The sequence below is a fragment of the Brienomyrus brachyistius genome, chromosome 3, assembly GCF_023856365.1.
Source record: "Brienomyrus brachyistius isolate T26 chromosome 3, BBRACH_0.4, whole genome shotgun sequence".
NCBI classification, from domain to species: Eukaryota; Metazoa; Chordata; class Actinopteri; order Osteoglossiformes; family Mormyridae; genus Brienomyrus; species Brienomyrus brachyistius.
The window spans coordinates 19432556-19460136 of NC_064535.1; the positions used below are offsets into that span (position 1 = coordinate 19432556).

Here is a 27581-nt window from a genome sequence, read left to right on the forward strand (position 1 = left end):
TGCTGGCCTGCGCTAGTCCTTTTCCGAGATGCCATTTTTGCATATGAGTGAGTCAGGTGCTGATGGAGGTGAGTGTGGGAAAGACGTGTTTAGGGTGCGGTCCTGCCCCCTCGCCTGCCCCGGCTTTGCCGTCATGGCAGCGGTCGATGGGTATTTAAATTTTTTTTTTTTGCCCTCCCAACTGAACACCTGTCTGTCCAGGACTGGGCCGGCAGCAGACCAGCCCTGCCGCCACCACCAGCACTGCCACGCTGGCACAGGAAGGTATGTCAGTTGAGGGTCTGGAGGAGGGGCATTGGTGCAAGGCAGGCCGGGGCCCCGCCCTCCTCCACCCTAGCTCCGCCCAGCTCGCATGACCACCCAGTGGCTTAGCATGCACCAGCATGGATGTGCTCTTCCTTCATCAGACTCTAACCCTCACCAACTTAGGTGCTTGTACCGTTGATCCGTAAGTGTAGCCCAGAGGCCTGGCGAGGGGGGGGCCGCCTCTCATCAGGGCCACACCCTCTGCTTTACTTTGTGTGTAGCTGGCTGTTGGATGACAGCAAGACTGGTGTCCCCACCTGCATCTCTCGCTACACGATGCGTTACAATACAGGACAACCCCCCATAGGATGGCAGAGGTGCACAAAGCAGGAAGCTGCATTCACTGCTTTTTATTGTTATACCGACAATTTCTTATTCTTTTTAATGACTTTTGAGGATTTCCACCATTTTATTGGAAAAATCCAGAAAAACTTTTTTTTTATAATGAACCTTATGGGCAGTGCACCGTTCATGGGACACCCAGAGCCCAGCATGCAGTCAGCCTGCATGATGGAGTAAATATCGGGCTCCTATGTAGGGACTGAGCTCATCTGCAGTGTCATCAGTGGCATGAGGAGGGGCCCCTAGGGTGCGCTCTCTGCAAGGCTGAAATGGGCCATCTAGGGTCTTGGTGTGAATGGTCTGGATTCGTAGAACATAAACTCCACAAAAACTCCTGTGTGAAGCCACACACAGGGATATGGACACGCTTCAGATATTCGGCAGGGTTTCTCTTGCCAGAGAAGGGCAGCAGAATCCTGAGCTGCTCTCTGCAATTCATCATTCAGGCTTGACACTGGCGCCTCCTCCTTCCTCAGAGGCCCGTTTGTAAGCTTAATGTTCCTGCTGGTCTCTCAATCAGCTCATTTTTGACAATCCTAACACATCCCTACATGTGAAATCAGGCGAGCATTACACGTAGGCTGTAGTGGCGCTGAGATGAGAAGTGCTAGTTCCTGGATGCATGACACAGTGACGCAGAGCTGCCCGTGCCAGGTGAGCACTGTGTCATTTTCCTATTCCTGCACAAACGGCTGACAGACCCCGGACCGCTCTGACCAGAGTTGCCTCTGCAGCCTGGGTAGGTAAGGCTCTTAGGCCACGAGGCGTGGAGTAAGGCGCTGTTTACGTGTCCACGTTATCTGGAACCTTGGGCGTCCTCCTGGGTGGGGCTGATGCTGAACTGTAGCTCAGTGTGGAACTTGCATGTGTGCCTGTAGATCTGTACAGCACTCTAGGGCTTGAGAAGCATTTTGGTCTGCCATATTTTTTCTGAAGTCAGTCAGCTTTTTTAATCCATCTTTTTTTTTTTGTCATCCTTCCCTTTTAAATGTAAGGTAAGGGGCTTTGTGATGGAATTGGAATGTCGGCACATGTTGTCTGTTCAACCGTGACTAGCAGTGTGTATGTTTGTGTGTCAGCTGTGTGGCAATAGTATGACCTGGATTGAGATGAAATTGCTTGCTGCTGTTAGTTGTGGTTTGGGGATCGCATGGCATGAAGAGTGAGTTACAGAGGACAATTCTCAGCCTCGTCTGAGCTCATGAGCAAGAGGCAGCTTCGGACGGGCTGAGTTATGCTGATTTCAGCCTGATGTTGGACCAAGGCAGAGGAGCTTTTGATGTTACCAAAATCCTTGGCAGGAGTTGCTGTCGATGAATGAGAGGCTGCTTTAGAGTAATGAAGCCTCTATAGACTGTTCCCAACAACCTGTGCAACACCTACGACTCGAATAAATGACAAAAGTTTTTTTCTGTATTTTTTTAAAGGTAAATGTACGTAAAAATATATTTCGGGTGGCTATACACCCGGTGTATGCTGCATGCTGTATAAAATGACACGTATGTCATTCTCGCACCTAAAAGTCAATTCAGTCATCCTGTTCCGACGTATGTGCACACGACGTGTCTGTTGGAACGGAATCCATTCGCATGTCAGGGACAATCTGTGTTTCTGGGAAATGGGAAGCGTCTTTTTGGAGGTGACCTGCTGGGAGCCAGCTGAGCGCATTTGGGAATGATGTGTGTTAAGTACCATGGAAGCCAATGACCATCCTGACTATTCTCTATGTCGTCCTCTCTTGTAGCGTGCAAAAGTTTGCTAAACAAAAAAACAGATGGCGTAAAGGTAAGGATTTCATAAACATCTCTCTCACACTCAGTTTCTGCCTGGTGTTTCATCCACTGAATGGCTTTGAACTTTTCTAGGATGTCGCTCGTGCCTAAACTTTTGCTGGGGAAGGCGGCTGGTCCAGCTTAGAGATGCTTTCCTGGCCCAGCTATGCAGAACAGTGACAGAGACCCGTTCTTGCAGAGTTACATGCTTACATTTGTCGTCTGGGTTCATGTCATGTCATGTCCCAGGTGTGGAGATGTTCCTCACAGTCCGTAGGGCATGACTGATCCATGCTGCTGCACAAACTTGTTCTTGAAATTCATTGATACATTGGAATGCTAGTCTTTGCATGCCCTCCCCAACACACACACAAATACAGTTGAGAGTGAACCTTGTGGTACTTATGCAGGGTCAGGGTCATTTATCCAGCACCCCTGGAGCATTTTTGGGGGGGGGGGAGGGGGGCTTAAAGCCTGGCTCAAGTGCCCAAGGGAGATGTGCCTGTTCTACCAAGAATGGGACTCAAACCAGCAACCTTCCAATCAGACTTACCCACTGAGCCACACGCCACCCCCCTTGAACTGGAATTTCTGAGTGCAGTGCTGCTTCCTATTTGTCTGAGAAAGCTACACTTAGATCAGTGACATTAATTTGACTGTAGCTGATGCTTATGATATTTTCACCCGGCAATTTTTGTATTTCGATATGCGGAATGTGGCATCGAGGTCATATTTATGTGTTCCTGCTACATGGTCACCACATCAGCTTCAGCCTCAATTGCTCCAGGTTCCTAGATAAGTCTGCAATTTCTCAGGGTCGCTCATTCATGACATGGAACTGTTTGTGAATTGTCCCGGCCCTGACACCACCAGATCCCCCCCCCCAATTAACCGTTAAGCTTCAGGCCCCAGGCTCGGCAGTAACAAATGGCTTTGACCGAGTTTATTTGAATTATTAGCAATAGTTCTCTCCCCATGCCAGCGCTTTCAGCTAAGTGCTGAAAGGGGATAATCTCATTCGGTATCTCGAACACAGATAGAACGACACGGCTGATGCAGGCTGAAATACTGCCCATAATGCACCTCAGTGAGCTTTTCACTCTAAGTTAGGCATGGCTAAAAATAAACACCATGCTGGATACACTAGTAAGGTGTCAGTGTCTGTATGGTGAGAACTTCAGTGGTTAGGTAGGTGAGAGTGCTCAGTTGGCCAGGGGCGACGGTCACCTTATTGTATAGCTATTCTCTGCTTCCAAGGATGAGAAGATGGCTTGTTTGATATTCAGTGAACCACCTACACAGCTCTGTGCTCCCTGTGTCCCCTCCCCCTTGCTGCAGCCTTTGTTTCTCTCTCTCCTTGTTGGACCTTCTAACTGCCAGCTCTGTTCTCTCTGCTCTCTTCCTTGTCACTTTCTTTTGTTTCTCGTATGATTTCTGTTCCTTCTTCCTCCCCGTCTCGATGTGTTCAGAAACGGAAATCCAGCTCCAGTGTTTATTTAATGGTGAGATCTGTTTGCTGTCGCTCCCCTTCGGTGAGATGAAAAAGGTTGTGGGTCTGTCTTGTTTGGAATCTCATCAGCTTTCTCAAACCCGTCAAACACATACCCACCAGTGCTGTGTCTCAGCGTCTTTGTATTCATCATCATCATCATCATCATCATCATCACCACCACACTTAAGCACAGATACACAGCCCAGCCCTCCCACATGCTGTCCCCACCTGGCGTCTCTGTCTCTCTGCGTTCTGCACTTCTATGCAGTATCACATCATCAGCGACTGCTAGGCTAAGCCATCCCATGCGTGTGTCTGCTTATGCTGCTTCCCATGCCCCTGCAGCAACCCCCCCCCCCCCCCCGCCCCAGACCCTGACTCTATGTCACTGCATAACCCCTACTTCATTGCCTCTTGTACATCACTGCACAGCTCTCACCACAGAGCCTTATCACATAGTCCTCACTATGTCACTGGGTAGCTCCCGTTGCGTAGCCCCCACAGAGCCCCACTTTGTAGCCCCTGCTACATGACTCTAGCCCTGCTTGCAAGCCGCTTCAATATCAAGGCACTGGATAGGCAGGGTCCAGAAGACACTATATTCTGCTTTCCATGACTCCCCCTGAAATTACTCCTCACGTATGGACTCTGCCTGACCTCACACTAACAGTACCGCATGTCACTGGCAAGATGCAGGAACCTCTCCTTGAGTAACCCACCCCCTCCCCGCCATCATCGTCCCCCACCCCTAGCGTGATGGGCCGTGGCTGCAGTCCGTGATCTCCCCCCTTCCACACCATGCGAGGGCTAGAAGCTCCGAGGGGCTCCTCAGAGGAGTCAGTCAAGGTGCTGCAGTGGAATTTTCTCAAGGAGCTGTTCTGCAAGTTCCCTCGGCTAATTATCTGCGCCCTTCCTGCAGTGAGAGGCGAGCGAAGTGCTGCAGGTGGTGCAGGAGGGCAAGTGCTGTCTGCTAAAAACAAGTTAGAGTCACTGGGTTCCAAAATAGGATTCCTTAGTCTGCGTGCTTGACCATTGGCTGAGCCTTTTTTTGAATTCTCTAGAATCTCAACCCTGGCAAAGTATCTGAGCTACAACCTTAATCAAACAAATCCTTGAGGGCAAAGAGGAGGAAAGAAAAAGCCTCTTGGGGAAAAAAAACAGCCCTTCCTTCTATACAACTTCTATTCACTGCATACACAGTCTGCTGACAATGCTTGCCGTCAGTCTACCTGGGGAGCCTGCCCACATGACTTCTTCAGCCAATGAGAGGTAGCCATTGTATATTTGGCTGAGAGATTAACCTGAGCATATTCAGTTATTCTGAGTTGTGGGCACCAGGTAGCACAGCCTGTGTGGTGCATGGCTGGCAGGTATTTCCTGTGCTTGTTCCAGTACCAGGGAGCATTTCAGTGATCCTGCTATGTCTGTAGGATTTCTTGTTTCTGCACGTATTTTACCAGTTCGGCTACTCTATTTACAGTCAGTAAAAATATACAAACGAATAAGACGGGACGTGCAGGAGGACCTTAGGCAGACACGCTGAGACTCGCCCCAGATGTGCTCAGGCGTGAGTGAAGGAGGGCATGGTGCTCGTTCTTTCAGAAGCTGTGCCTTTTCATTGCCACACTATACTCTAGAAATAGAGTCTCCAGCCTACACATGGGCTGAAGTGTTATCAGGGAGTGAGGTGTTTAGGTAAAATCGGAATCAGAGAAGCAGAGTGGCTGTTGGCTGCAGAAGAGGATCCCGTAAGGACCCAGGGCAGGGTGCTGGTCCTGGGGGGATGGGGCGTGGGTGGGGGGGGGATAGCCGCTGTATACTAACCAAGGAAATCACTGTGTGTTTTTGTTTTTATTCTTACCTCAGCCACAGACAAACGACAGTAAAAACAGTGTAGTCAGCAGCAGCAGCAGCAGCAGCACCAAAGACAGCAGCATCTCATCCTCCACACTGATGGTATCTCATCTAAACTTGTTTTTTTCTCATTGGCCTTTTGTTTTGATTGACATTGTCATAGTTTCTTTCTTTGTGTTCAGTTTGTCTCTGGATTAACCCACCCCACACCCCACTCGTTCTCAGCTGTCTACTCCGCCACCATGTTGTAAATGTGATGTTGACAAGGTCACTGATGTGACAGACACTAACCACTGAAACTAACCACTTGCTCTGTATCCTGTGACTTGCATTTGGCTCCTGTGTTTACCGGGATGGCAGAGGGGCAGGAGGGCAGGCAGACAGGTAGCAGACTCAAATGCAAACTGGGCAGCAGGCAGCCGCGATTTCTGAGTGATTGGATGAAATAAACATGCAGGTTATACCAAAGTATAACGAGCATCCCAGAAGAGTCATGCTTATCCCACTCCTGGATAAGCCTTCAAGCATTAGCTAGGGTTTGATTACGACTGCCCAGTGGTTCGGATTGTGATGCATGCTGGGAAATCCTCTGGGTGACACATCAAGCTATGGGGAGAAGTAAGATAAGTACGAGCTCGCATTATCAACAATAGTGATGAAAAAAGGAGCCAAAATTATCCAGGAACAGAACGTGTGGGAAGGATGCACCCTCCCCCGAGTGTAGGGAGGCCACGCCCCCCTAGCACAGGGGAGACACGGTCCCTGATGGATCACTCAGGGTTCCTGTCACCTTTTTCCGTGGTCAGGTGACCTGCTCTAAATCCCGAGAGAGTTTCCTGGGGCGCCATCAGGGGGATAAAATCATAGCTCAGCATCATCCTCCATCCTACAATGGGCAAGCGACCTCAGGACAGCCAGCAGATAACATGTATTGGAAGCAAGGAGAGGAGCCCAGAACCCTATCTATAACTTGCTCCTCCCTGGACAGTGCAGTTAGTGTTAGCGTGGTTTCTCAGCTCTGGGCCACTCACAGGGCTGTCTGTAATCTTTAATGGATCTGCATTCTCAGAATATCCCGAATACCTGACACAAGCCCTGCAAGGTTTAAAAAAAAAAAAACAGATGAGATTGAGCTCTTGGCCTTGATTCGTGGCTTTTAAATCAGAATGCTACTTGGAAACTCTTCCAAAAGGATCGCGGGTGACTTTCCTGTGAGGGTGAGGGTCTGCATCTTTGTGTCTGCCATTGTCTTTTTGATGTTTTGCAGGAACAGCATCCTGTTTGCATGTGTTCTTGTCTGAGGCTGGGGAATGGTTGAGACATCGTGGGTGATCGACTGCCATACTTTTCTAAGCTGAAAAAGCTTTTCTAAGCCCCCCTTAATATGGAAGCTGTCACACAGACCTCGCTACATCACTCCACCTCTGATGACACACACCCCCACCCCCACCCCCACACACTGGCTGGGCACTTCCTTGTTTCTGTAGTGCAGGTTCTTAAGCAAAGCAGTCTGTCTGTGTTGGGAATGGGGGTGGGATTTTCTGTGTCTTCTCCCCCCGGTCCATCATATCCCCTCCACCCCATGTCCCGCCCATCTGCTCCCGCATGTTAAACTCTCTCCTGCTTCCCATAGGAACCACAGACCACTGTTGTGCACAACCCAGCTGATGGCGTCAAGGTGAGCTCCCGCCCCCTCCCTGCTCGGCCCCACCACTCCCTAAACATCCCCTCATCATGAGAAATTAGTCCAGCATTGGGGCGCTGTTGCTGGTAACCTCTCAGCCAGCTGAGCTGCCCTCGCAGAGTGTGGTGTCCTACTGTCTTGCCCTGATCTCCAGAGCCCCTCGCCACTTGACGCTTGAGGGGCAGCTGTCAGCGTGTGCCAGTGGGGTTTCAGAATGCCCTCCCCACGTGAAAAGCAGCTGGTTCACATCTGGAATTGAGGGCATGTTAGCTGGCTTGCCCAGCAGATGGCCTCCTCTGACTCTCCCATTCTCTTTCCTCAGGGTTCCACAGAGAGCTACAATACCACAGAAGAGGAGGATATGAAAGGTAGGAAAGGTACACATCAGGCTTTGTAACTTCATCACAAGCTGATCGGCCAATCAAAGTCAATGCATTTTTTTAAAACATGCATGTTAATGAGCACAGGCAGAAATGCGGTCTATGAAAGAAGTTCTGATTCCGTTACTGGTTCTTAATGGAGTTGCTGGTCCATTTTAGCCATTGTTTCGGTCTGAGCACTCAAAGTGAGCACACTTTAGTACTAAACAGGAGCAGGAATCAGCAGGGGTAGTGTTTGTTTGGTAACTGTCCCATGTGAGTAATAGTTTATTATAGCGCATTGCTCTGTCTATGCAAGGAGTTTGTACAGGGTATGTGTGTGATAAGCGACTTGTACAGTTCTCATGTCAGTGTTTGAGCTGGGGCTGTGATGGCCTGGACCACATTTGTCTGGGTTTTTGTGAAGCAGGTGCAGATGTTGCATCCGCTGCCGAAATGATGATCAGCACCAGTGACATGTGCCATTAGGATGAGGCGGTACTCTGTCTGCACTAAACAACCTGACATGGCGCATTAAGATGCAAACAGACATGGAGGACTGTGTGAGGATGGAGATGACAGCGGTGTGTGGTGCGTGACCTCACACGGCCAAATCTCGTGCCTGATCGCTAAGCAGCCGTGGAGCTAAAGCATCCATCGGCAGCAGGCCTGTCTGCTCCACGTGCTGCCGCTACACCTACTGCCTCCAGCTTGCTGTACCACAACAGCCTGGGTTCCCTAACATGTTCCGGTGGCAGCTTGGTAAATGGAAAATTCTAAGGAGCATTAAGTCCTTTGGCGCCCATTATGTAGCCTTTACTGCCATCTAAAGATCCACTTCCTTGTTTATCTCTCTAGTTCAGGGGCATCTTATCCAGAACGGGCCACTGTGTGTGCAGGTTTTTGCTGAAATTTCCTGATTTGATTACTAATTAGAGGACTGATTGGCTGAAGAGTCCACACACCTGGGTTTGACCGAAGTTATCCCAACAACCTGCATACACACGGGCCCTAGTTAATGGTTTCTTGAACAGGTGCCTGTAAATGTCACTAAATTAAAGTGTTTTAGTAGCATACACGATAGGGACAGAGTTTTATCATCTATTGGTTGTGCGATGTAATTTCTGTCTGTGGGACAAAGGCCCCTGTCATATCCCAGCAGCAGTCTGACTGTTGTGGGAAGGTCACTGAGACCCACCCCAGCAGGTTTGTTTCTGTGGTACAGCAGTGAGGGAGGAGGCTGCTTTCCAGAATTGATGCACACGCACAGACTTACGCAGTGGTTATAGCTGGTAGTTATGAACTGGGTGTGGGGGTGCAGTCTACTGAGTGGTTCGAGTCTTTAGTTCTCCTGGAGGAGGAGGAGGAGGAGGAGGAGGAGGAGACAATACAGAGGGAGGGCCTCTTGGCCTGGCCAGGGTGTCTGCTGTGAGTTTCAGCGCCACTCTATTTCTCTTTGGACGGGGCCCCACAGCAGCTGGACTGGCCAGTGCTGCCAGCAGTGACAGCGCAGTGGCGAGCCAGTGCAGCGGCAGTGAGGAGCCTGCCGCACAGGCGGACCCCCACCACTGTCTGCCAGCCAGTAAGTCTGACAACCCCCTCTACCCCCCACTTCTTACTAGACCCCCATGTCCACCATAATCTTCTGCTTGTAGTGTAGATCTGCAGCCAGTGGATCTTCTTGTGGGGTCCCTGCCCCTTCTGACTCCTCCCACTGTAGATGGCTACCTGCAAAAGCCTCTGGATCTCTTCCTCCTCCTCCACTCTTTTCATCTCATTGTGAGACTTGGACTGCCCCCCACGTCCTACCCCCACCACCAGCTCACCAGCCATCGGCTCATCTCGTTTGGTTGAGGGCCTCACTTACATCGTCTCCCACTGACACTGGGAGACCACCTCTCTCATTTGACTGGCCTGAACTGGAATGTTCTCCCCTTATCCCTTATTGGCCCGGAGTTGCTCTACAGCATTTGATCTCTACTGACAAACTGGTGCCTTCCCTGTTTGGAACAAACAAATACATGCACACTGCATAAAGCCACAGTAGCTCTAGCACCTTAATGCCTGTCTGTTCTCCCACTTCTCCTGCACATGAATTTGGTACCTGCCCGCTTTCCTTGCATTCAGTTACTGACCCATCTAGGATTCTCAAATTCTATAGACTTTACCTGCGAACTGTTAAGCGGCGGTCTTGTTCTTTTGACCTTTGACGTTCCTTTCTCCTCTTGGTTTCCATGGCATCCATATATGGATCTTTGTCTCTCCTCAGATGTCAAAGGCTTACTCTGGCTGCCTTGCTGCCAGTGGTGAACGTATCAATATGTCTGTCCCCTTCTAGTCCCTAATCGTAATGTGTCCCCCGTTATTACACTGTGTTGCACATGACTATGGAGACCCCTTCTGTTGTGGGGGACAGCATGTGACATGTACTGGATGGCAGTCGGCATCCATACCCAAAATGGCAGGTGACATGCATCGCATTTCTTCAACACAATTCATCTCTTTCGTAAGGTTACCATGGGCAGCACACATCCTTGTGACAGCCCAGTCTTCCAGTTTCACTCATTAGAATAAATTGTCTTATGCTCATGTCCTCCTTCAGATGAGCACCTGTAACCCCCCACCCCCGACAAACACCCTTTGGAAATGCCCCAGCCCCAGCCCTTATGAGTAGTAGCACATGCTGGGCCAGGGATATACCGTAGCTGCTGCTGATGTGCTGTGGAGAGTTCCACATCTGCCTCTCTCCCTAATCCCTGGGAGTGTGTTTCTAATTTTCAGCGGCAAGATGCATACATCTAAGCATCTGATACCGTCATGTGTCCCTGACAGTGGGCAAGGTGGCCAGGATGAGTTCTTAGGAATGCAGGAGATTTCTCTGCTGCCAGAGCAATCATCCATCCACACATTCATTTTCTGAAACTGCTTGTCCAATTCAGGATCGCAGGGGGTCCAGAGCCTATCCTGCAGGCTACGGGCACATGGCAGGGAACAACCCAGGATGGGACACACCCGCCCATCGCAGGGCACACTCACACACCATTCATTTGTACATATACACCTACGGGCAATTTGGCAACTCCTCAGCATGTTTTTGGACTGCTGGGGGGAAACCGGAGTACCTGGAGGAAAGCCCAGGACAACAGGGAGAACCTACAAACTTCACCCATGGACCCCTGGTGGAGACATCCGCCATCCCTCAGAGCCACCAAAGCGAGCGTTTCCCATGCTTTTGGCATTGCTCTGCCTATTCCCAAAGCTTCTTTTGCTTCTAACTGCTGCCCTCTGCTGGTTACTTTGTAGAGAGAATTCACCAACATGTCTGTCTTTGGTTATGTCACTTTGCTCTGTCGCCCGCTGCACTCCCCTCTCCTGTGTACTGTGTGACCAGCTGTCAAAGTCCAGTCTATTTGCACGTGAATATCTGCTGAAACAGATCAATATGATACTGGTGTCTCACTCTTTAGTGGTCTCTCTCTCATGCTCTAATTCATGTTTCTTTATTAACATACGTTCATATTTTATATTATTTTGTATATTTGTTTCCCTGTTGTAGTGTGAGGTGTCTTTTTGTTGACTTTTGTGTGTCTACTCACTGTGTGTCATATCTTTCAGCTGGCCCGCTGCATGATGTAAAACGTATTGCTTGGAACAGTTCAGGACAGGAGCATTGTCCCGACCTAGAGCATGCTCAGCCACTGCCCCCCGCTGCACCCCTAGGGGGCAGCAGCACACAGCAGTGTAAGTCTGTCACTGCTTCTAGGGATTTGCACACTAGGCCAAGTGACAGTTGAGCGAATCTTCTTGTAATTGATCCCATTTTGCATCTCTATTCATCTTTGAGTACAGTAAGAGTACAGCTTATTTTAAGCATCACTGGAGTGCGCATCATACGACAAATTTTCGTGTATGTGAAATCACAAACAATATTGGACATACATTCAGCTGGCACCCACTGTTTTAATAGGATGTCCGATGGTCCCAAATGAGTGCCTGTCAGAGGAGCAGGTGGAACTGTATTTAATTGGAATTACCGGGTGATGTTTCACCTTACACTCTTCCCATGAAATCACTCTGGGTTACTTTCTGGGTTAGTTAAGTATTTACAGTACCTGCACAGTACATGCACATTTTTCATTGATTTACACCTCTTCTCCACAGTTTAAAATTTCAAATAAAACAATTCAGACATGATTAAAGTGCATATTCCAGGCTTTACTTTAAAGCCATATAGAAATTGCAACACTTTTTATACACAGTCCCCTCATATCAGGGCACCATATTGTCTGGGAGATATGGCTTCACAGCTGGTTGTGATAACTCACGTGGGTCCCGTGCATCATTAGTGCAGACATAAGATACCTAGACTTGCTTCAGCCATTTGGAGTCTGTAGTTGACATTGTTCAACATGAGAAGGAGAGTTATGCCAATGAAAGTCAAGGAACCTATTATGAAGCTGAAAAACAAGAAAAATCCATTAGTGGCATCAGCAAAATCAACTCTCTGGAATACCACTAAGAAGAAAGTTGCATTTCTGAGCTCAGTAATCTCCAAGGAACTGGTAGGCCCAGGAAGACCTCCATTGCTGATTCTTTACCTCACTACGGTAAAGAAAAAATCCTCAAACGCCTGTCCAAGAGATCAGAAACAGTTTTCAGGAGGCAGGTGTGTCTTTCTCGGAGACTACTATCTGCAAAAGATTTCATGAACATGATACAGAGGCTGCACTGCAAGGTGCAGACCACTAGTTATCCATAACAGGATGACCAGATTATAATTTGCCAAAAAGTAAGTAATAGAGCCTGCAGAATTCTGGAAAAAGGTCTTACAGACATACGAGATGAAAATTAACCAGTATTAGGGTTATGGCTAGATGACAGTGCGGAGACGAAAAGGAACTTCTTGAGATCCAAAGTACAAATCTGGACTTCCAAAGTAGTCGAGATAGCAAAGACAAACATGCATGAAGCTTATCTGAAAGATAACAGATCTTCTGTATGTGGACATGCTTGTAGAAAGGCAGCTGGACTTTTACTAGTGTGAAGGCCGTGCAGTCGTTGCACCAGTGTGCCTGGGTCAGGTATTATTACTTCTCCCTCCATTTAGGACCAGCTACACGCAGGGCTCGAATTGTTATGGGATGAGTGTGGATGCCACCCCCCCATGGGATAAAGTGCTGAAGACTATCCCCTTTGAAAATTTACCGACCCTCCCAACCATCCCCCTTAATTGTTCTGATTAATTTTGACTTTCGTAAAGGTAAATCTACCTTCAGACCATATTAGTCGTATGTAACTGGCGGACTCTGGTCCGAAGCAGCTTTATAGGGCCACGCAGTTGTTCCCCCCATGTTACGATAAAATGTATTTAAAATCAGTTTGGGCTTATGTGTAAATATAGTCACGCAACATCTGGATTTGCGGTTAGTCCACTTGTTTGCTTTCTGTTTAGAGCTTAAATAAGCTTCAGGAGTCGTTTGGCCCAGTACTGTGCACTTCAAGTAACAGCTAATTGTTTGTTTTAACTGGAAAGGTGCACAGTGTTCATGTTACGAGACACCTGGCTCACCTTGATATACCCAAAAGTGTTATCCATTCAGTGTGGTTACACAAAGGTTTTCCAGGATTTGATCACAGTTTTCAGAAGAACCACAAATCGGCCCCAGTGGTAGAGTTAATTGGTACAGCTGTGAGAAATGCAAAACCTACGTATATTACAAATACAAGATATCTTTATTGTCAATGTACAATTACAATGAGATGACATTTGGATCCTCCTATAGAAGCCTCAATAAAAACTGTACAAGCTAAAGAATATTTATCAAAAAAATTTTAATATAACAACATAGAAATTACAATACACAGTATAAAAGTATAGGAGGGATTATTGCACACGAGAAAAGCCTCAGTTGAGAGTGCAGGAAATGACCATGAAAGCATATTGCACAGTGCAATGGATTACATGGAACACAACTGCCAGCTGTCCTGTGCAGTGCTTCTGAGCTGTTAAAGTGCTCTTGTATTCACATTTTGTAGTGGGGCTTTGCTTCTCTGATGCTTTTTCTCAGATTGGACCTTGCTGTTTTATAGACGTCCCATATGGAAAGCATTGTCACGTACTGTCAAGAGGTTCTGAACATCTCTTTTCATCCAAGGTTTCCTCTTTGGGAATGTGCATATGCTCTTGGTGGTAGTAACATTATCCATATAGGAATTAATGTATGGTAGCACAGAGAAGGCACAGGCATTTAAATTTATGTGGTTGTCCAGAGTGGCTTCTTCCATGAACAGGTCCTAATTTGTGGTGTCAAAGCACTCTTGTAGTTCAGCTATGGCTCCCTTAGGCCAGACTCTGTCCGTCTGTACTATGGGCTTTGTCCTAGTGATGAGAGGTTTATATGTTGGCGTTAGAAACAGGCTGATGTGATCTGACCGGCCTGGGTGGGGGCAGCGCATCTCTTTTGCTACATTGCAGTACATACAGTCCAATGTGTTGTTCATTCTGGTTCCAAAACTCAACAAACTGGTAAAATTAGCTTGGGGTGGAATGTACACTGTAGTGAAAAAGGATCAGGCTGTCATTTTCAGTTTTGGGAAACATCTTCAAACACATTGATTGGTTGACTCTTTAAAGAAAATATCATAAGGCTTTAACTGAAGAAAGAAAACATTTTTGAAATGCCCGCACAATTAAAACATTGATTCTTCCTCATGTTAGTAGTATAATGTGCACCTGCCCTTAACTAGGTTTTTATATGCCTGGTAGTATAAGGAAGAATGAGTCTTATGGGTGAAATTCTACCAGTGCGACTTAAGACTCATTTCGTGGCGACGGGTCACATTTAAATTAGTTTCCTTTGGCAGATGGTAAAATTTTATGTTTTTTGCATTATAAACCATTGCAGGCCCATCAGTGATGAACCCTACGGGTTCATCAGCAAGGCCTGTAGATCCACTGGACGGAGATTCTTAATCTAAGTTTATAAATAACATTTAACATTAAGCACAGCAACAAAAACACAAACTCATTTTAAAAACTGCTGAAGCAGTGGTGTTGGGTATCACACACCAACAGTTTTGGTAACTTGATGCAACACATTATTCTGTCTTTCATGGCCAATGCTGAAATGTGTACAGCCATGGCCACAAGTTTTGAGAATGACACAAATATTCATTTTCACAAAGTCTGAGGTCTCAGTTTTTATGAAGCAGTTTGTTATGAATGTTATGAAGACTGATCAGATGAAGTCCCTCTTTGCTATGAAAACGAACTTAATCCCAAAAAAAAACACCCAATTTCCACTGCATTTCAGCCCTGCCACAAAAGGACCTGCTGACATCATTTCAGTGATTCTCTCATTAACACGGGTGAGAGTGTTGACAAGGACAAGGCCAGCGATCACTCTGTCATGCTGATTGAGTTAGATTAACAGTCTGGATGCTTAATAAGGAGGGTGGTGATTGAAATCATTGTTCTTCCTCTGTGAACCATGATTACCTGCAAGGAAGGTGTGCAGTCATCATTGCTCTGTACAAAAAGGGCTTCACAAGCAAGGATATTGCTGTTAGTAAGATTGCACATAAATCAACCATTTATCAAGAACTTCAAGGAGAGAAGTTCAGTTGTTGTGAAGAAGGCTTCAGGACGCCCAAAATAGCCCAGCAAGTGCAAGGACCGTCTCCTAAAGTAGATTTAGCTGTGGGATCGGGGATCGGGGGACCACCAGTGCAGAGCTTGCTCAGGAATGGCAGCAAGCAGGTGTGAGTGCATCTACATGCATAGTGAGGCAAAGACTTTAGGAAGATGGCTTGGTGTCAAGAAGGGCATCAAAGTAGCCACTTCTCTCCAAGAAAAACATCAGAGACAATGGTTTTCTGCAAAATTTACAGGACTTCTGAGGATTTGGGTAAAGCCGTATTCTCTGATGAATACCCTTTCCAATAGTTTGGGGCATCTAGAAAAAAGATTTTCCAGAGAAGAAAAGATGAGCACTACCACCAGTCCTATGTCACGCCAACAGTAAAGCATCCTGAGACCATTCATGTGTGGGGCTGCTTCTCAGCCAACGGAGTGGGCTTTTGCCTAAGAACGCAGCCATGAATAAAGAATGGTACCAAAACATCCTCCCAGAGTAACTTCTCCCAACCATCTAAGAACAGCTTGGTGACAAACAAGGCCTTTTCTAGCATGATGGAGCACCGTGTCATAAGGCGAAAGTGATAACTAAGTGGCTCAGGGAACAAAACAGACATTTAATCCTATTGAGAACTTGTGGCCAGTCCTCAAGAGGCGGGTGGACAAGCAAAAACCCACAAACAAGCATTGAATATGCAAGAATGGGCTGCCATCAGTCAGGATTTGGACCATAAGTTGACCGACAGCATGCCAGGGTAAATTGCAGAGGTCTTGAAAAAGAAGGGCCAACACTGCAAATATTGACTCTTTGCATAAACTTAATGTAATTGTCAAAAAAAGCCTTTGACAAATGCTTGTAATTATACTTCAGTTTACCATACAGACATCTACAAACACCGAAGCAGCAAACTTTGTGAAAACCAGTACCATTTTCAGTGTCATTTTCAAAAGTTTTGGCCATGACTCTGAATATGTGGTGAATATTCGTGTGCTTTGGTTTTTTTTGGACAAAGTGGGGGCCGTGGCAGTGTAATATACAGTGGCCCGGAACTTATATTATATATACGATGCGGCGGGAGTGACTTTTAGTCTGTATAAGATGCTGTTTTGTATGGTGTGGTTCAGCATTGACGTCTGGCTGTCAGGTTAGTGGCAGGTTAAGCAGGGGGGGTCAGTCTGGGACTGCAGGTGCCCTGAGTGCTTGGGCCTCTGCTGCGGTAACTGGATGGGGAGCTGGGACTGTGCATGTGCAGAGTAGGGCTTGCCTGCTTGTGGGAATGGATACTGGGTGTGTGATTCATTCTTTTCTTTCCTTCCCAACCTCCTCAAACTGGATGGCAGCACGCAAGCAGGAAATCATCAAGATCACAGAGCAGCTGATAGAAGCCATCAATAACGGGGACTTTGAGGCATATACGTGAGTATGCAGACTGAGACTTCTCACTGTGTGCTAACATGCTAAAGCCCAGTGACTGTTACCGCTTCGGAGGAGCTCCTGACGCAGACATGGTGACTTGAACTGAACTCACAAGTAGCTACCCTTTTAGGAGAATCTGTGATCCTGGACTGACATCCTTTGAACCAGAAGCACTTGGAAATCTAGTAGAGGGCATGGATTTTCACAAGTTCTACTTTGAAAATTGTAAGTTTACTTTTTTTTTTTTAATTGATAAAAAGGTTTTGCGGTCTTATTGATTATTCTTGCCTGCCCTTACAGTATTGAGTAAGAACAGCAAGCCTGTCCATACCACCATCTTGAACCCTCATGTGCACCTGATTGGCGAGGACGCGGCTTGCATTGCCTACATCCGCCTCACGCAGTACATCGACTGGCAGGGCCGGCCGCGCAGCAGCCAGTCTGAGGAGACACGCGTGTGGCACCGCCGTGATGCCAAGTGGCTCAATGTCCACTTCCACTGCTCAGGGGCACCTGCGGCACCCCTACAGTGAGGACTGCTGAGCCCAGGTATACTTCGCATGCCGTGGGGCCACACTGTCATTCACTGACTCCCCTTTGCTACTTCACTGTTATGTTGAATTGTGTTCAGTGTTGGCTATTTGCTAGCTGTCCTTTGTGTTAACTAGTTTAACTGTGACTTCTTATTCTGCTCCACTGAAGCGTTTTGTACTGTTACTAGACAATCAGTATTTTTGCATATGCATTTGATTGTTGGCCTGTTGACCCTGTACGGTCTGTATATACACTGATAAAGGGTGGCTGTGCTGCAGTGCTCGTTCTCTGGGGGGAAATCTAAATTGCTGTGGATTTAGAAAACCCATGAAAGCACTGTACGTGAAATTGCCCTATTCATTGCGTAGACTTCATCCTAGACCACGTTCTCATCATCCACTTTTCTATGACTGATATACAGGACAGCTATGTTATAGGCAATATCTTTATAATTTGTACCAAAAACTGCTCAGCACAGTAGAAGCAGCAGGAACAATGGGTTCAGGGTGTCATTCCAGGCAAGGGGCCAGCAGAGCTCTTATCTGGCAAGATAGCAGTGTGTTGAGTTGCAGCGGCCTCTCTAGATCCAAAACTTTAACATCAAAGTGTGGTTCTAATCGACTTTCACCGAAAATACACTCGTATGGGTACCAGAACAACTGGTGCACATGTCTACCACCGCCAGACCCTACTAAAACACCAAAAAGAAAATAACCTTGAAGATGGACTGCTGGACAAGCTACGCGACCTCAGCTTTCTCCGGGGACCAGGCCCTCACACAATGGCATCTCCTGATGCTGCTGGCTGGTGGACGAGACACTGCAAGCGGTGCGCGAGGAAGTGGAAGCGTGGAAAGTGGGCAGGGGTCCATGCTAGGCTAAAAGCTACCTGGCCAGCTATTCCGCCCATCCTACTCACCTGACTGATTATTGTAGCCAGTGATTTCAACGATGCAAATCTCAGGTCAGATTTCCCTAAATTTCATCAGTATGTGAACTATGCAACAAGGGGGACGAACGTTCTGGACTGTTTGCGCAAACATTGCTTTTGTGTACCATGCTGAACCCTGCCCTTACCTCAGTTACTTCAGCCACATCCCCGTTATGCTCATCCCAGCATACATGCGTGTCTGACGTGCCAAGTCCATTATGAAGCAGATGAAAACCTGCCTCCCAGGAGCCATTTCTGGGCTTCAGCACTGTTTTGAGTACATTGACTGGGACGTGTTTAGCGAATCTGTAACCTACGGCAACCAACCTGGAGGAGTACATGGTGTCAGTGACCATCTTCATGAGCAAGAGCATTGATGATGTTACTGTCTCCAAAACCATCGTCACACACCCCGACCATAAACCATGGGTGGCTACAGAGTTGCGTGCACTGCTGAGAACCTGAGACACCGTCTTCAGGTCCAGTGACAAGGCTGCCCTGAGAAGAACAAGGGCCAATCTGTCCCGGGCCATCAGAGCAGCAAAGTGTGCACATGCTCAGAGAATCCACAGTCAATTCCAAGACACTGGGGAAATACAGCATGTGACAGGGCATCCATGCCATCACCAACTACCGGACACCTCCACCTGCCTGTGATAGTGAGGTCTCCCTTCCAGATCTGCTGAATCATGTCTATGCACAGTTTGAAGCACAGAATGACATGGCAGCGACAAAGACCTCCCTGATCCCCTATGATCAGGTGCTCCGCCTGGCCACGGCTGATGTGAGAACTCTGCTCAGAGCCAACCTACGGAAGGTCAACGGAAGAGACAGCATTTCAGGTCTTGCGCTCAGTGAATGTGCAGACCAGCTGGCAGATGTCCTTACAGTCATCTTCAGTTCAATATCTCTCTGAGCACCACTGTCCTTCCAATGTGCTTCAAAGCCACTACCATCATCCCCGTGCCAAAGAAGTCCCCACAGTCCTGCCTGAACGATTACCATCTTGTCATACTCACACCATCATGAAGTACGTAAAATCACAGCTGCCCCTTTCACTGGACCCCCTGCTGTTTGCATATCGCTGCATCTTCTCAACTGATGATGCCATCACCACCGCCCAGCCCTCATCCACCTGGACAAAAAGGACACTTGTGTGAGAATGGCCGTTCATAGATTTCAATTCAGCATTCAACACAATTCATCTGACAGGAAAGCTGAGACTACTGGGACTGAGTGCCTCCCCCTGCAACTGGATCCTGGAATTCCTGACTGGGAGACCTCAGTCAGTCGGGATCGACAGGAACATCTCCACGCTGAGCACAGGCCCCCCCTATACTCCACACTACCTGTCCTGCTGCTACTGTTTGTACTTCTGCACTTTTATTTATAATTTATTATTACTATTTATAATATCCAATATCAATATCCATTCAAACCAGCACAATCACTACTGTCGACTGCACCGTGTCTTGTGTCCTGTAAATTGTACTTGTGTAATCCTGTGTTGTTTCTGCCCTTTTATTTTTGTAGATCTTGGCTCTGGAGGAACAGTGTTTTGTTTTATTATATACTGTGTATGTGGCTGAAATGACAATCAAACCTATTTGACTTGACTTGAAAAGCTGCATTAAATTGCAGTTAATAACCAAGAACATCAAATGGAGTAGAATGTGGTTTTCTAAGGATTCTGTCAGGCTGGAAGCTCACATGTGGTGGGGATGCTAGACAAGACTCTTCACAACCACTGGAGAAACAAAAGATACCAGTGAACTCACAGGCTAAGTGTAATTGGGATGAGCAGAGTTCCTCAGGCTTACAGAAATACACAAGGTTAACCTTGTTTGCAAGGTGCACCCGAAGGCTTGCAGTCTGTTTCATAGCTGTGACCAGCAACTCACCTGCACTCTCTTCCTCTGACAGGTTGCATGAATCCTGAAGCTAACTGGAGCATTTCTTATCAGAGGTTGCATCGGCGCCAGGGGTCTGGCCAGACGAGACCACAAAAGGCTAAAACACTTTAAAATGAGAACCAACGACTGCAGCGGCATGACCACCATACCCCACCCACCCAGTTCCATCAAGATGGGAGGAGCCAGCCTCTGCTGTGACTCCGCCCTCCAGATGGTACAAGCTTCTGATGCTCACATGGAGGTGTCATCTTGTCCTTTACCCTCAGATCAAACTTCCTGCCCATTACAACTGTCCAAAGAGTGTTAAACATTTGTTCAGCAAAATATATCAGAATCAAACATTTATGTACGTATGTGGAACAGGAGCTGCAGTCATTTTGAAGATGATTTTATGCACTCGCCCTCATTAGTGTTTAGGTGCCGAAATTTTGTTCTCATATTTTTAAATGCATATCTAGATGTTTGAATGCAAGTCAGAGCAAGAAAAAAAAAACTATTTGAACATTATAATTAAAAAGCACCAAAGTGTAGACTTTAGGTATTTGATATTGTTTTACTTTTTTGTGTGAGGGATGGGGCAGGTTTTGTATTGTGTGTTGTGAAATGACACTTGCTTTTTATCTCCTGAATGATGAATCGAAAGTTTTGTGTTTCAAGAAAATTAATTTTTTGAAGATGTACATGTAGACGACATAGGGCACCCTCTGTTTCTGGGTGTGGGAACGTAATGTTGCATAAGAGGCCCGGCCTCTGCCCCAAGCCTGGCAGCTCTGTCATTGGGATAAGGCCCATCTGTGCTAAAACAGTAGAATGTAGCATTAGTGTTGCCGAAACAGCTTCACAAAGGTAGATGATAGCACTTTCACTACTCCAGGGGGTGCTACACACTAGGGAGCCTTTGGCTACTTTGTCTGAATAGAGATTAAGCAACTGAAATTTTGTTCAGTCCATCCTGGGGGAAAAGGGAAAAAAAGCAAATTACCTGCACTGCTTAGCGCACAAGACTGAACACGGAAGGAATGTTCAGTGGATCCTTCTGCTTAGCACCACCTGACTGCTCCAGGCCAGGCGGCTAATGAGGACCACACAGAGCTTGGGACCCTGATCTAGTGCAGAAGAACTAGTCTTGGCAAGTCTCCTGTCCCTAATCCAACTATGTGCATACATGGACCACTCCACAGACTCGGCTCTCCTGCAGCAAGCCCAGGCTGAGAGACAGGCTGCTTTGACAGTGCAGGGCTAACTTTCCTTCTTCTGGTCAGGTGAAGGCAGGCTGGGAACAGAGAAAGGGACACTTTGCATATATAGCAATAGCTCCCTTCAAAAAATAAACCATATTGCTGTGATGGATAAACGTCAGAACATGCCGTGTTCACTGTCAAGTAGACGTGTGACTTGTGACGCTCGGGGCATATCCTGGCTGCCACTCCACCTATCGATGCTGTGTTAACCTGCTCCATCATACCAGTCAGGTAGTGAACACCCAGGATCTCTGAGATTCCTTTTAATAGAAAGAAAAATAATGCTCTGCCTTCTTCACACTGTGTAACATCCCCCCAACTGTGCTGTGTAACACAATGTTAGCTCTGTGAGTTAAACACCTGACACTGTCTCCATGTTGCAGTGTACTAGATGATGTGATGTTCTAAGTCGTTTCAACGTGTGACTTGCGCTGTGAGAACTGGTTGCCTGGTAAAGTGTTTTCATTACATGCGTGTGCACGTGTGAGTGAGTGCGAATTTGGGGAAAGATCAAGCTAAAGTCCAGTTTACATTATTAAAAAAGGGAACACAGAGGAGGACACTAAACTGAAACAGTCACTGCTGCAGAGCCCGGACACACAATACTAAGGGAACCGTAAGCCACAGCGTAACAAAACCATATATGCAGTTTTACAAGAGAAGGAAATATGCATGTCTACTTTCTGGTAAAATGTTTTTCAGTTTGTGTTTACTTAAAAGTTAGTTGCATCTGAGGTAAATGCACACTGTGCAGCCTCACATATGCGTGATGTGAGACACTTGAGAAGCTCACCTTAGCTTGGTATGTCCCCTTATTAGTAAACTCCTGCATTGTAATAGTACACTTACGGGGCTTCATATACTCGAGTTTCAAATTGGATGCTGGATTTTGCATGATCATATAAAAAAAAAATAAACCATGAGTTAAGCAAACTTGCCAGGTGTTTGTTTGAATGTTTGTAGGTCTTCTTCATAGCTTTGTTATTGAAACCTGATCTGAAAGTATTTAATAAATAATATTTCGACTGTGGCTTGTTCGTCATCCTTTAAAGGGCAGCTTATTTCATTACCTATGTAACAAAAGAGAACTGATGACTCGCAAAGTATGAATTATACATTCAACTCAATATACTGTTTGAGCTCATTATCAAAATGTCAGAGCAGTAAACTATTAGACTCAGGGTGGGCAGCGGGGCAAAGGCTTACAGTCAGAGAGAATGACCCTCAGTTCACAGAATACCATTGGTTACTTCTGTCTGAACACTTAATGGATCCGAACGAGGCAGCAACACACCAAGTAGACCTCAGCTTAAAGCGGCACCTGCGTGACAGACAGGAGGCTGCAGCTCTCTATGCAGTAGCCAAATTCAGGAAGTCTGTTTATGCCTTGGATAAGAATGCAAAGACGACATCTGACCAAGTGTCTTACTGTACTGTACTGTACTCGCTGTCGCTGCAGCTCCACACAGCAAGTAAGCAAATGACCCCCCCCAAATTCATTCTGCAGATTCATTAGACAGGCATGACACAGAACTACTACCATCCAGGGGACCCAAACACAGTGACACTGGAGGCCACACACTGTTGCAACAGACGCGCATCACTCTTAGAACCTGCACACTCCACTTGGTGAGCGATCGGGCAGAACCAGGTGAGCTGTCGGGCCTTTCCTTAGAACAGCCGTCAGCCTATCAGACTTAAGGCCTTTGGGGAATTAAATGCTTCAAAGGCATTGTAATGAAGGTCAAGTCACTTGTTAACTGTTGAATTCTGATTAATCAACAAGATGTGCCTACTTAACATTTTCACACCAATTTATCATGCAGCTGGGATGATGATTAAGATACTGAACCATCTTGAGAGTCTACATATATAAAGCTGGCCTGTCAGCCTGGCTTCCATCCAATGATTTATACCAACTGACAGAAGCTGCACGAGACACACTTTCATACAGACACAAGTGGACACGTTAGGCAATTCTTGCTGCCATACAGGCTCACAATCAAGTGCCGTAAGCGCGAAGCCACACAGCTTTCTGGCTGCAGCGCATCACATGTCCACCAAAAAGAAGCACACTGTCCAGCAGGGCACTTACGAAGGGGATTTTAATCACAAAACAAAGTACATCTGCACACCAGCAGACCAAGGAAATGAGGAAATAACAGAAGAGTGACGCTGTCAACCTCTCTGCATTTATTGGAGATGATACTGCATTGGTACTTTTTCATTTTAGAGACCATTTTTACAAAATACACAAAAAAAACCCGACAGCAGCTCTTGATATGGACATTTGACCCCTGTCCCACCATCTATGGCAGTGTTACCCAACCCAGTCCTTGAGGAACCCCGGACAGTATGTGTTTTTGCTCCCTCCCAGCTCCTAGCCAATCAGGAACACCGAATACTTGGTACAGGTGCGCTGGAAGCTGAGAGGAAGCAAAAACGTGGACTGTCCGGGGTTCCCCAAGAACTGGGTTGGGAAACACTGATCTATGGTACTGTCTAGTAGCCCTGTCCCGGGGCCCTTCGCCCACTCTCCCCTGCACAAAGCAGGCCCCTGCAGGCTTGTCTGATTGTCTGTAGAGGAGTGGCAGTGTGTGTTTGTTTCAGTCGTAGGCAGAGAGCAGACCAAAGAAAGCATCTCTTATCCAGCAATCCATGGGACGGGTTTTGTCGTGTCTGTTTTAAGACCATGTGACCCACGCTACCCTAACCCAAAATATACAACCGCTTTAAAAAAAGAACATGTACAATATTTTACATTTTTCCAAAGGAAGACTATGACTGTATCCCAGTCACCATCTTGTGTCCATAGTGTTTCCAAGTTCTGTGGCTGGTGGTTGGGAGGGTAAGAGTTCTCACATCCACTTGCTTGCCAACAGTGCAACTGCCAGAGGCCAAAGTTCAATGGATGTTGGCACGGTGAGTCTGTGCTACATCGAGCCAGAAATGGAGACTCTTGGCTACAACGGGATACAGAACAGAGAAAGGATCCTGGCCAGAGGGTGATGGCAGAGGGCGCCTTCCCACCACCACATCCGCCGCCTGAACCCCCATTCTCAGCTCCAGCTGGTGTTCTGGATCTCCTCCCTCAGCCAGGTGGGCAGTGCCTGGCCCAGCTGCTTCAGCAGCTTCAGCAGCTTCATGTTGTGTTCGCGGTAATACTCAGACAGGAAGGATCTCGTCTGCAATACAGGGAGGCTAGTCAACAGGAGGCGCAGTCACACGCAGACCAAACATGCAAGAACAGCATGCATACACAAGCCTCAGAAATGAGACCCAGCATAGCCCTATGCAATCAATCCCTACTTATCTGGGAGCATTAAACACACTTAGTGCCACCCAGCCATAGACTGCATGTTCACCAGGGTCCTCTGGACTCCTGTCTCCACTACATCCAGCCCTGCTGTCGGGGCAGCTACCGGGAATTCACACAACACAATTTGGCAGGGGGGTACCTCTGGGGCCATTTCGGGGTACTTCCTGCCCTTGCTCTTGCCCAGACACTTGGGACGGCCCCCATCCACCCTGTGACACCAGAAGCCTTTGTTTTCATCAAACCTATAAAGAACAAGACAGTTATCAGGCCTGTAAGCCAGGAGCACGATGTCAGAGGACAGCCATAGCCAGCAATCAGGATTCAGGAAGGCTTCACTCACACCAGGACCTGAGTGTAGTTGAAGATAGGCGTGACTCCCAGGAACCTCTGGACACCTTCCATCACCTGCACAGGATTTGACCGAAGCACTGCACCATCCACGACCAGCAGCTAAGGGGCAGACGGCCAGAGGTCACAGGGGAAGGACATTGGGCACAGCAGGCAGTGCTGAGGGGTTTAGGGGTAAACACCTGGCTAGGAGGGTAGTGGCGCAGCCAGCGGTCTAGGTGCATGGCGTAGGCCCCAGGAAACAGACAGCGACGCTGAAGGGTCAGGAGCTCAGGGGAGGAGTCAAGACCCACTGACACCACCTGGTGGAATGTATAATTTAGGGCAGCTGGGTCCTGGTGAGCCCTCTGGTGCTAAGGACAGAGACGAAAGGCCAGAAGTGTGAGATAAGCATAATGCACTTAATGTGACATTACATAATATATAACATAGAAGAGCTACCCTAGCAAAAAGTCAAGCATTCCGCTCTTGGAATCCATTAAAACTGTTTTTTTTTTTTTTGGACTCACCTGGTACCAGGAGTACGCCCGGTCCACTGGGTTAATGAGTACGACCAGGATTTTGGCCCTTGGCAGCAGGGCAGCAGCCCTCCTTGGGGTCACGTCTGAGTCCAGGTAATTGGCACTCTTCTCAAACAGGAAGTCAGTGCTGGCATTGGAGGGGAAGGGAAAGAAATCCATGTACCTGCAGGAAGAAAGTGTCCCTGATCACATCCACAAACAGGGCTCATGGGCGCCCAGCCAGCGACGAGGAAGGCGGACGACGCGGTTACCAGTCGATGCCATGCTGATAATTGGATCCACTGAAGAACTGAATCTCTTCAAAGGTGAACTGGCTGGGGAAGTTGCTGGTGATGGCTGGGTGCAGGGTTAGAAAAGAGTAGAGCGCCGTGGTGCCTAAGAGGGGCAGCAAGTCATCAGGTATGGTGATGTAAATATCCTTCGTTACACCTCCCTGCCCACATTAATATGCCCCAGGCCAGCATCTTCTTTAACAACCAATCAGCATTAACTGAAGTTAATGCATCCTTCCACGCAAGAGACTAGTTTATGTCCTTGTATCACACCTGTTTTTTGAGGACCAATCACTAGAAACTTGGGGAGCCGGTCACAAGTCTTCTCCTTGGACCAGATGTCCTTATGCCTCTTGTCATGACATGGGTTCTGCAGAGAGGAGCAGGAGCAAGATCCAAGTGACAATGCTACTTATTTCCACTCTTTTTACCAATGAACAATAAAAATTTCAAAATGGATACTAGTTACATGCAAAATACCTACAAGACTTGAAATATATACCTTCATAATTTACTATTAAAACTTCTACTGTTCTAAAGCAATAAAGCTTACATTGTGAAAAGCTCTAATTGCGTGATGGGGATTTAACACATATTCCCTGTTCAAGGCCAATTCATACTTCACTGTTCTGTGTGCGCTTTTGTGCTGTGAATGCTTGTTTGTATGGCAGCTTGCTTCATACTTAAATTGGCTGTGGATGCAGATGGTCTCGGTCGGTGCATGCATATAGCAGTGATATTCCACCAGACCAGGAGAGGGCATTGCAGAGTTGGTGAGCATGGATGTGCACCATTTCCACTACAAATAAAAATCTGGACTACATGCACATTACTGTTCACAGCTAACCACTTATGAGAAAATTTTCAGAATTTCCACTTATCCACAACCAAAAGTGCACACGGAAGAGTGAAGTATGACCTGGCTTTGACACAGCAATTACATCAAAGATGCCATTCTACATGCCTGCCACAAGGGGTCCCTCTCTTCAGGAAAGATGGTGAAGTACTTCTCAGCCAGCTGGACTGGAGGCAGTGTCTGGAGCCGCAGGTTGGTCCAGCACTGCACAAACTTGACCAGGGACTCAAAGGTATATAAACCCAGTCGGTCGTTCCCATAGTTGGACAAGTGGGTCATAAAGATGCTGATCTGAAGGCATGAAATGGAGGCAAGCAGATGGCAGGGTCATTACAAAGGGTCCTGTCCGTTTACAGGAGGGCCAGGGAAAATTGAAACAAGGCACACACAGCTGGAGGAGGACTCGACATGCAACAAGCAAAAGCGTAGAGCAGCAATCAGTAAGACAGAAGGTCATTCCCCTAGGTTCAATGTCCAAGACTTGTGTTACATGCTAACACTCAGGGCTCATTAGCAGCCATTTATTATAGTTTGGTCATGCAGGGTCCATTAGCATATAGCCTTCACAATTAGCATATAGCCTTCACAATTAGCATACAGCCTTCACAATTAGCATATAGCCTTCCCAATTGGATAAAAGTGGGAGAAGACGTCTGTGTTAGGACCAACAGCCAGCAGCGTCATGTTATGGTCTCACAGTTCACCACAGAATAATAACTGATAAAACCCAACTCTTTACGTAATGATAAGAGTCTAAGGATGACCGTAATTAGTTTATTTTTCTT

At 47.2% G+C, this 27581-nt stretch overlaps 2 protein-coding genes across 26 annotated transcripts in view; one reads left to right on the top strand and one right to left on the bottom strand.

The window, feature by feature from the left end:
• The window catches only part of LOC125739405 (calcium/calmodulin-dependent protein kinase type II subunit gamma), a 72937-nt gene extending 50427 nt beyond the window's left edge, over window positions 1–22510 (top strand). The window contains exons 13-24 of one of the 23 annotated variants that reach the window (XM_049009492.1): window positions 202–264; window positions 2393–2433; window positions 3890–3922; window positions 5779–5868; window positions 7400–7444; window positions 7773–7827; window positions 9284–9391; window positions 11425–11550; window positions 16787–16862; window positions 16993–17087; window positions 17163–17411; window positions 20250–22510. In XM_049009492.1, the coding sequence (XP_048865449.1) occupies window positions 202–264; window positions 2393–2433; window positions 3890–3922; window positions 5779–5868; window positions 7400–7444; window positions 7773–7827; window positions 9284–9391; window positions 11425–11550; window positions 16787–16862; window positions 16993–17087; window positions 17163–17395 (965 nt within the window). In that variant the 3' untranslated portion in view covers window positions 17396–17411; window positions 20250–22510. The remainder of the gene's footprint in view (window positions 1–201; window positions 265–2392; window positions 2434–3889; window positions 3923–5778; window positions 5869–7399; window positions 7445–7772; window positions 7828–9283; window positions 9392–11424; window positions 11551–16786; window positions 16863–16992; window positions 17088–17162; window positions 17412–20249) is intronic. The other 22 variants (XM_049009493.1, XM_049009501.1, XM_049009498.1 and 19 more) reach the window with 22 other exon arrangements.
• Window positions 21758–27581, bottom strand: part of LOC125739403 (bifunctional heparan sulfate N-deacetylase/N-sulfotransferase 2-like) — an 81932-nt gene continuing 76108 nt past the window's right edge. For all 3 annotated transcript variants that reach the window (XM_049009490.1, XM_049009488.1, XM_049009489.1), the window contains 8 exons: window positions 26905–27087; window positions 26214–26310; window positions 25920–26043; window positions 25657–25831; window positions 25330–25500; window positions 25140–25249; window positions 24939–25041; window positions 21758–24665 (listed from right to left, as the gene is read on the bottom strand). In XM_049009490.1, coding sequence (XP_048865447.1) covers window positions 24540–24665; window positions 24939–25041; window positions 25140–25249; window positions 25330–25500; window positions 25657–25831; window positions 25920–26043; window positions 26214–26310; window positions 26905–27087 — 1089 coding nt within the window. In that variant the 3' untranslated portion in view covers window positions 21758–24539. The remainder of the gene's footprint in view (window positions 24666–24938; window positions 25042–25139; window positions 25250–25329; window positions 25501–25656; window positions 25832–25919; window positions 26044–26213; window positions 26311–26904; window positions 27088–27581) is intronic.